Below are 9,607 nucleotides of genomic sequence, written 5' to 3'. Positions count from 1 at the left end.
TTGTTTTGCTACCACAGGAAGCCCACTTATAGAAAAAACCACCACAGGGAAACCAAAGGGCTGGGAGGTCACTTCGATAGGTGCGCTACTCTGGATCTTGCTTCTTTTTTCCCCTTTTTTATTATGTTATCCTTCTGCCAGAAGGTCTGGTGGAGTCAGAACAGGGCTGATAAGAAACTTTTCGCTTTTCTTATGGAGAAGGGAGTGGTCGTAGAGTATTAGGGAGAAAAGGCTTGGGTTTTGCGCCTGATTTGTTCACAAACTGATTGCCGGTGCCGGTTCAAGACTTTTTCATGCTTTGATTAAACATTGAAGGACTGAAAACAATCTTTATTTTTGTATGAAACAAATGATATATTAATGAAAAGATAGAGAGAAAAAAATAAAGAGGAAACAAAAATTCCCTAATTCCTGACCCAAAATAAAACACATGGACTAGGCAATACATGCGAGGTCTTTCCCTTGATTCGAGAGTATTTTTCAAGTTTTCCAGTAACCGTAACGGCCTCCGCGAAACCTAATAACGAGCCCGGGGGGAGGGTGCTACCACCCCAACTTGGGTAGGGGTGTGCCGCCAGGACCTCAAAACCCTGACCCAATCCCAGACCTAAAATTTTGATTTTACATACCCTACCCCAGACTAAAACTAAGAATTGTACACCCTATCCCAGACTAAAAGACGGAAAATACGGTTATACAATCGATTATTACTAACATTTTTATTGTTTTTGGTCGGCAGAAAGCATAGCCTATTCGCCAGACAAAAACGACCAAATCGTTAACCCTATCCCAGACTAAAATGATACCCTATCCCAGACAAAATGTCAAAAAATGATACCCTACCCCAGACCCAAAAGCCGAAAAACCATACCCTATAGGGCGGCACATACCCGTATAGCAAATATAGGGGAGTACCCCCCCCCCCCCCCGGCATAACGAGCTGTAGAACAGTAGGTTGTTTCACGTCACTGCTTGTTTATGTGGGGGATAGAATCGCCAAATCCAATAGAAAATCCAACAAAATTTGCACCTAGCTAAACAGTTTGATCTAAAATGGCCTGGTTTTCAGATATAATATGTGTTAATATGTACTAAGAGATATTCCGAGCGTTTGCTGGCTATTCTACTTCTCTTCGTGAATTGATACGGGTTTTAGAACGATTTTCGGTGAATTTGCGTTGATTTGACCCCGTCCGACGACCATGAACCTTTGCGTTTAAACAATAGATTGTTTTGATGTGACGTCATAGTGAATTAGGGCAATTTTATCATTTTGGAAATAAATAGCCCGTAAAAAACTCCTTTGTATGAGTTTGATTGCTGTTAGTAATAAAGCCAGTTGTGGCGTAACGTGTATTGTCGTAAGTCGTTTTCCCATAATAATCATCATCATCGCTGATGACGTGTTAAAACTGACGTGTTACTGTCCAGCGGTCATGTCCACCAAATCGATATTTCAAGATGGCGGCCAAGTAGATGAAAATAGATTTTACAAGAAATTCAGGAACACGGATAGAATATCAACGCTTCTCTCTCTTCTTCGCCCTTTTGAGCAGTCAACATGGTTCAGTTGAAAGTAGCTAAATGTCCATCGGACAAATTATCGCTTACTAACTGCCTGATCGTCAATGACAACGATTTCGATGCGTCCAAAGTCAAGTAAGTTAGACCATTTAAGTTTCGTTTTCGTTCTCTCACTTTATGCGTTTTTGCTCCCTTTATTGGCTAATAGTATCAACGTAAACTCATCATCGTGAAATCTCTTTTGGTTAAGGTACGTTGAGGTGATAGCAGGAGGCTCAAGGCGGTTTATTTTCACCATCAAAGTGTCGAATCTAGTGGACGCAGGTTCTGCTGGTTTTAGTCTTGTACAACGAAAATGGACGGAAGTATCTCTCAGCAGTTTCATAGAAGGTACATATTTGTGTAGTTTGATAAAAGACTCTAGTAGTTTTTAAAGCAAAAAGATCCACAAGGCTAACCCCGGCCCAGATGACATTATTATTTCTACAACTTTTTTGTCTCACATATTCCCTCGATCATTTGTGAACTCATGGTGATCAACCTAGAGTCCTCTAAAATTGCAGAGTTACTGGTAAAAGTGCAGCAAAACAGGATTTTTTATATAAATTATAGGTATAACAAATGACCAAAGATTTTCTAATTAAAGTAATATCCCAATCATGGATAGTATCAAGTGCCCAATCAAAAAGTGAAAGTAAATTTTAAAACAATGGCTCAATATAAGTGCTGGCTGGTATTCCCAGAATTTGTTGCTTAAAGTGAATGGAGTACTTACCCTCCACCTATCCAATCCTCCCTGATAGGATACTAATTATCTTGGGATATCCCCTTAGAGGGTTTTCCACTAACAAGGTAAAGTAGTATAGGGAATGGGGGTTCCAGCGCAATCTCAACACGGGCAAGACCCGTGTCAAAAATCCACCTACGGACAATCCCCACTCCAAGTGTGGTTGGGGGCAACAGCGCAAATATGTTAGTCTATATATGGAGTGCGAAGAATGTAAAGAGTTTGTTTATGATTTCTGTGTAAAGTGCTTGAAACCCAAGTTTGTGCCTACTAAACCAAATAAGTATATTTGTTGTGACAAGAAAATGCAAATAGAAGACGACACGTCAGCACAGTGTTACGAATGTGGTAAGAATATTCGTAATGCCGTACCAAATGCTACCAAAGAGCAGTATTACGCTAATGGAGGCCGTAAGAAGACCCCATACAAAAGAATAAAATACTTCAGAGACTGGATGAGTCACATTCAAGGTCATCGGCCGGTATATTTAGACGACGAAGTAATGGAAAGAATTATGAACCATTTAGAAGAGCCAACCCCGCAAAGTCTACGGAAAACGCTGAAAAAATTAAAACTAGGGAAATATTACAAAGCTATTCCCTATCTTTTGTCTGAAATTACCGGTAAGTCTATTCCCGAGGTTTCTGATATGAGCAGAGCCGAGTGGATGTTTTGTCGGCTGGATAAGGATATTCCTTATTACCCTAACGTAATCTACGAAATATTTTATGAAATAGACCCCAGCCACCCCCTGTTAGGATGGATTCCGAGGCGACAATAACATATTACGCGTAATAATTTGCCAAATAAGGTTATGTAAATAATTCATATTACGCGTAATAATTCACCAAATAATTCATATTACGCGTAATAATTCGCCAAATAATTCATATTACGCGTAATAATTCGCCAAATAATTCATATTACGCGTAATAATTCGCCAAATAATTCATATTACGCGTAATAATTCACTAAATTTATATTACGCGTAATAATTCACTGAATTTATATTACGCGTAATTTCTAGACTGACGTTCGATATGTAAATAGAATCCCGTCACGCTCTTTTCAAAGCAGATGTTTACTGAGCAAGCTTTCTTTGAAGCTCTTCTTTTGCCTCCTGGTAGATCTTTTTGCGAGATTCCTCGGAAAGATCTTTTACGACTGTTTTTTTATTCCTTATGTCCGTCTTTAATTTCTCGTACTTTTCCTCTTCGGCTAAGATAAGCGAGAATTCTACGTCGTCTATCTTTCTGTCACGCAAAGCCTTTGAGACAAGATCGGTAATTGTATTTACTTTAGCCCTTGACAGAGCTATTGTCGTGTCATGCTTGGATATTTTGCTTGACAACTGTTTCATAATACCCGTAGCAACGGCTGAAATAATACCACAGGCTGCCCCAACGCCGGCCAAAGGAACTCCAACAATTATTCCCGGTCCAGTAAGCGAAGTAGCAACGCCGGAGCCCGTTAACACAACAGAAATGGATCCTGAAGTTATCGCAATCTTATGTAGCGTACTCCGGGCTCTGACGTATTTCTTCCTAACTTTTTCATAGTGTTTTGTTTGCCCTTCCAAGTAAGCCAGGATTAAATTTGCTTTGTTGAGCCTAAAGTTTTCCGCGTTTAATTCGTTAGGTCCCTCCCTAGGTAAATCAGGATAAAGTGGAGGTGCTGATGGTATAACATCCATTATATATACTAATGTACGACGCTTTTGGGAATGATATCGAGGAGCAGCCACATCACGATAATCGAGATTACTGGAATTGGAGAGCATTTAGGAAGATGTTTCCGCATGCAGACCCTAGTAAGTTCGAAAGGAGACCCGATGGGATTTACTTTAACGGCTCCAGGATGTACAGCAATGCGGATTTGAAGGCACCAAAGCCCGTTCGTAAAGAAAGGCCACCAAAACCCGAGCATAAAGAAGTACCACCCAATTTTCCAAGGAATCTATTAATGGCCAAGGAAGATTACCCATTTTACGACGCCCAAGGTGGTATAAACAACTTCGAAAAGCTGGTAACGCACCTGAAGATTTCAGTGGGTAAACAATCATTTAACGTAGTAGTAAGGAATATCTATAAGAATACGATGTTGAAGCATACGTCGGGTAAAGAGGCCAGGGAATGGTTAGCAGGGCCCAATATGCGGTATTGGCCGCAGCAGTTAGACTTTGCCGTCTGGGCTGCTACTAAAGGTTGTGGTGTTGCCGCGGACATGTTTCACATTCCAATTATGCAGTTTCACGTTGCCTTTACGGTAAGGAGGTTGTTGAAGGAGCTTAACGCACCCCTACCGGGAGATAAGGCATTTAATCCAATGAATAACCGATATGACGCCGCAGCCCTGGAAAGGTTAATTAATGAGTTCAAACCACAGCAAAAAGATTTTCGTTATAAGGAGGGTAAGACGCATGGGCTGGGTATAGTTTACGTTTGGGGTGCCAATGGTGAGAAGCCGGCTGACTACGGACATCAGGAATACCCAAGTAATGAGTTAGAGTTCAGTGATATGGGTGGTAATAAGGGTAATAATTCATTAATTACTAGAATTCAAACAAACTACCCCGGCACTTGGGATCCGTTCGTGTTAATGAAAGGAAAAGGTCTAAGAAACCTAGCCAGGATTAACCGTAGCATTGAAGCATTCGTGTACTGCATCCTGGGAGCGCAGGTAAATACCCGCAACCCCATTGTTGGATCCCAAGGCGCTTCACAGGAAACGCAACAAGAATTCCTAACTTTATTTGAGTCTGCAATAATAGAAAATAGCATATCCAAGTCGGTGCAGAGATATCAATTAGCGGTGCAGCAGTCTAAAGTGCGACTGGATTACGCTTTGTCGCCTGGTTGTTGGTTAATGCCAAGTAATTTAGTTATTAACACCAATTCCGTTGTGGGCTATAACAACAAGCTGCAGCGAGCTACTAAGGATATGAAGTTTGGGGTGAACGACGTGAACTCTGACACTCTTAGGAACATTCCTCACTTCGTAGAGAAGCCAAAAAAGTCACACGAAACGAAGCTACCCGTAGTTAAGAAACCATCAAAGAAGGCCCATGTCATGCCTACGATACCCGAGGAATACGACCATAACTTACTAAAAGCCGGCTTAGCAGCCGCGGGTGTTGGTCTGAGTTATTATATATGGCGATGAACAACCCCTACGCAGCTGGAGTAGATTGCGTTTATACGACTTACACAGGCGAGAAAAAATACACCCAGGCAGCTTGGGTTGATGTCACGGGGATGTCCGTGAATTTGAACTACTCAGGGAAGAAATTAATCCTTTGTAGCATTTGCCTCGGCTCCGCGAGTCATGCTAACATTGGGTTTCGATTTTGCGATGTTAACGGCGCACTACAGCCAATGCGCGCGAAGACGAACAACAGGGAGCCAGCACACTTTTCCGCAGAACCACCGACGAGTAGCGCTGAAAATTTATCGGTTTGGACTTTACACATGGTTGCCGATTGCCATGGGGAGGTAAAGCTGCAGATACGCGTAGACGACACCGGGAGCGTTTGCATAAATAGCATAGAAGATCAGAGAAATAAGGCTTATAATCACATGACAATTAGCACTCTTACGGTGCTTAGCCTTTAAATATATGAATCCACATTTAAGCGAAATGCGTTACCTCCACTACCTAGGGTCAGAGAGTTACAACAAACATGAGTGGTTCGATGTGGGGATGTGGGTTGAAGTTGGAGGTCCTGCGTTAGTCGTTTGCACCATTAACGTTGGTACGTTGGTAAGCGCAAACGTGGGGTTTAGGCTTGTTGATGAGAATAACGAGCCTTTAACTCCCTATCGAACTTCCTCGAGCAATAGGAGAGTAGCTCACTTTTCGATGGAGCCAAACAAGTTTAGCGGTGAAAACCTAACACCAGTTACGTTTCACGTGGTAGTTAACTGTAAGTATGCTAAGCTGCAGGTGTTTCCTGACGACGTTACCAGCGACGGATCAAACTTTGGTTATGTAGTGATAAATGGTGTGTATAAAAACGACGATGCCGCCTGGAACCACAAACCCATTAGCACCATGAGCGTGCTGCCGTTAGTTCCGCATTATCGAGGCGGCGCGAATACTATCTTTACTTATCCCAAGCCGAGAACGCCTCGGGTACCCGACAAGGATAAGCCCCCAGTAACGTACCCAGATAAGATTAACCCTGAATCTTCTTCAGGAGTACCACTCCAATAGCGACGACCAAGATCCAAACGTTATTCCCCACGAACTTTAGCAGTTCTCCGCCGGCCCTAAGTGCCAAGGAAACAACCGAACCCAGCAGCCCAGGAAGACCGGCTGCCATCTTTTTTCCCAAGTCCGCCAGCCCATTGCCTAATTTCTTTACGCCTGCGCCTGTAGCCTTAAGCGCGGATAGGATAACTCCTACTACGGTGCTAATAGCGACCGCAAATGCCAGCGGAACGCCATACTTCAAAAGGGCTCTTTTTACCTTTTCCTTGGTGGTAAGCCCCAATTCTCTTTCCAGGTTTTCCTTTTGCGCCTGTAATTCCGCAAGGCGTACCTCGAGGGCCTCCACTTCCTTTTGAGCTGCTTCCCTTTCCTCTTCGGGGCGGGTTTGGTCGTTGATTATTTCCTGCTGTCGCTCTATTTGCCCCTCCAGGTCTTCGACGGCCTGATCTCTTTGCCGGATTTGTTCTTCCTTAGTGTTAATTTCGGCAACCAACTGCCGCCGTTCCTCTAAAGACCTAGTTATGGCGGTCCGTAAGTCCTTAGCTTCCTCATTATTGATATCCAGGTCTTTCATAGCAAGATTGAAGGCTTGTCTGGCTTGGTCTCTTTCGTCTAAAGCCGTTTCAGCTTCTCGCTTGAATCGTAGCATGACTTCGTTTTTACCCTTGATTTCTTTCTTTTGAGCATCGGTTAGCTGTTGTATTTGTTTTTCATACTCTGTTTCCCTTTCCATTAACGTTTTTTGCAGTTCGATAGCGCGTTTTTCTAGCGCAATCCTTTCATTCAATGCTTCCATACCTTCTAACATGCTTCGGGCGGCCTCTTGAAAGCCCCTTAATCTTGCCACGTTAACCTTGATCGAGCCATTTTCGTCAAAAAGGAGCTGTGGTTTCGTCCAGCGGTCTTTGTCGGGTTGTCTCAGGTCTCTGACGCTTATGAGGACTTTGTTTCCTTTTTCTGTGAGTCTTATCGCGTCAGTGTCAATGTGGGGATGACGCATCCTTAACTCTCGCGTTGCCCACTCTACAGTTTCCCGCGCGGCTGCCTCAGGCTGCTCTATGTTTTGAAGCTCCAAGTACTCAGGGACGGGGCTGCCGTGGTTTTTCGATTGCCACATGCGATTCAAGGCGGCCTTGAAGCTTTTCCATCTATTACCATACTTGTTTTCTAGAGCCATGTCGTAGATTAGGGGGTCGGTTTCCGCGCCTTTAGTCCATGCGTCGTATTCGTCGTCGTTAATATCTACTTGACCTTCTTCAGTGGTGGGGTCGAAGTCTGTTCCTTCTACTTCCATTATATATGATAAGCTCAAAGTTAAACCCCAACATATTACCTAAGCAGGTTGGCGGACTGAAAGCAGAACGCACCTTTCACCGGGTCACCTTTACCCCCAGCAGCGCTAAACCTGGAGAAACGCTGTACGTAGGCGTGCCCCGCCTAACGGATAACCTAGTGTTGGTTCCTGGCACCCTGGCGCTAAGGTTTGACCTAGCAATACAACCAAACACTGCGGACGCGCGTCACGTTGTCAACGACCTTGGCCGCAACATTGTCTCAAAGATGCGGGTGAAGTTCGCAGGGGAATCCCTCTTGGACTTAAATAGGTATGATTTGTATACCACGTACAAAGACTTATGGTTGACTGCATTTGACCGCGCGCAAAGGATAGAGCAGGGAATCGCCAATGATGCTATACGCAAGGTAAGAAGCGCAACCTCTGGCGCCTCAGGAGAAGACGAAATAAAGACGGCTTATGGTACTAAATATGTCGTTCCATTAGATTTCGAAGTTATCACGAACCACGGTGCATACTACCCAAGGCAGCTAAGCGAGCTGCAGTTCGAAGTAACCCTAGCAGACACTACGAACATCCTACAGGGAAAGGACGTAAGTTCCTCAGCCGTCCACCCATACTCCGTTACTAACTTAGAGCTGCAGTACGAAACGGTATACAGCGAAGACTTAGCACGTAGCGCCGGTATGGAATACAGCGCCGGGAAGGCTTTCCTTTACGATCACGTCGTGATGTACAAGACGTTCAGCTTTACAAATAACGTCGAAGAGGTCATCAACCAAAGCATTAACCTTCCCAGGCGCAGCCTCACAGGGATAATGTTGCTGTTCGCAAAGACATACACGGCAGGATTGCGTGACTCTGAGGCGTTCTTTAATCCTAACATCACTAACGTAGGCGTTAGCATTAACGGAGTGCCTAATAAGGTTTACTCACAAGGGATAAAGCCCGAGGACATGTACCGGGAAGTCGCACGTAAGTTTGGCGACCAAATTGACCCAAAGAAATTCTTTAAGGATAAGTACGCGCTGTGGATCGACATGCGCACGACGAACGACGAAGACCTACATGGACAGGGATTGCGCCTGGTAAATACCCAGGACGGCATTACGTTGGAGATCAAGCGCACCAAACATGCCAGCGACGCTACTAAGATCAACGCATATATCTTCGTAGTCTCAGACGCGCAACTGAGTGTAGAAATGAATCAGCTAAAAAGCGTTGCCTACTAGGCTCGCGAAAGGATAAAAAATATCCCTTACGTATAATATGCTCCGCGTATTCGAAAACAATGAAACTAAACTGCAATGCATAGTGCAAGGCGATGAGCTGTACTTTAAAGCAAAGGAGGTAGCAAAGGCATTAGGTTATGCAGACACCAAAGATGCTATTAAAGTCCACGTGCGGGACAAGCATAAGAAGAGACTTAACGAGTTGGAGGTGAATCGCCTCCCTTCTGGTTTACACCCGCAATCCCTGTATGTGACGGAGGCTGGTTTGTATCAATTGATATTCAGCTCCAAACTGCCAACGGCAGAGTCGTTCCAAGATTGGGTCTTTGAAGACGTTCTACCTACATTAAGGAAAAAGGGGAAATACTCGTTGGATAGTCCAAATAAGTTGATCATCAAAATCGAGACTGAGTTCGACTTACAGAAGAAGGTCATCGATAAGATACGCAGGTTTTACCCTACGCTGATATTAGCACCTGGACTCGGGGAATTGCAAGATACCAGCAGTAAAAGGATAAAGTGCTGGCAAAAGGGCTACCAGGCAGGTCAACCCGACATCC

General features: G+C 44.0%; 2 protein-coding genes across 3 annotated transcripts in view; both read left to right on the top strand.

Moving 5' to 3' along the window:
• Window positions 1-1,450: 1,450 nt before the first annotated feature.
• The window catches only part of LOC116292580 (vesicle-fusing ATPase 1-like), a 53,866-nt gene continuing 45,709 nt past the window's right edge, over window positions 1,451-9,607 (top strand). For both annotated transcript variants that reach the window (XM_089032564.1, XM_089032563.1), the window contains exons 1-2: window positions 1,451-1,659; window positions 1,775-1,914. In XM_089032564.1, the coding sequence (XP_088888690.1) occupies window positions 1,562-1,659; window positions 1,775-1,914 (238 nt within the window). In that variant the 5' untranslated portion in view covers window positions 1,451-1,561. The remainder of the gene's footprint in view (window positions 1,660-1,774; window positions 1,915-9,607) is intronic.
• Window positions 2,798-5,943, top strand: LOC148909747 (uncharacterized). The gene is made up of 2 exons (XM_089032565.1): window positions 2,798-2,935; window positions 3,951-5,943. Exon 2 carries the CDS (start codon window positions 4,017-4,019, stop codon window positions 5,472-5,474), a length of 1,458 nt encoding a protein of 485 aa, XP_088888691.1. The 5' UTR covers window positions 2,798-2,935; window positions 3,951-4,016; the 3' UTR covers window positions 5,475-5,943.

The sequence above is a fragment of the Actinia tenebrosa genome, unplaced genomic scaffold (genome assembly GCF_029948245.1).
Source record: "Actinia tenebrosa isolate PJP-AT-01 unplaced genomic scaffold, QUT_ActTen_1.0 PGA_scaffold1__47_contigs__length_23844297, whole genome shotgun sequence".
Classification (NCBI taxonomy): domain Eukaryota; kingdom Metazoa; phylum Cnidaria; class Anthozoa; order Actiniaria; family Actiniidae; genus Actinia; species Actinia tenebrosa.
The sequence above is the reverse complement of the archived record's forward strand: the minus strand, read 5'-3'. Positions and strand labels throughout refer to the sequence as shown.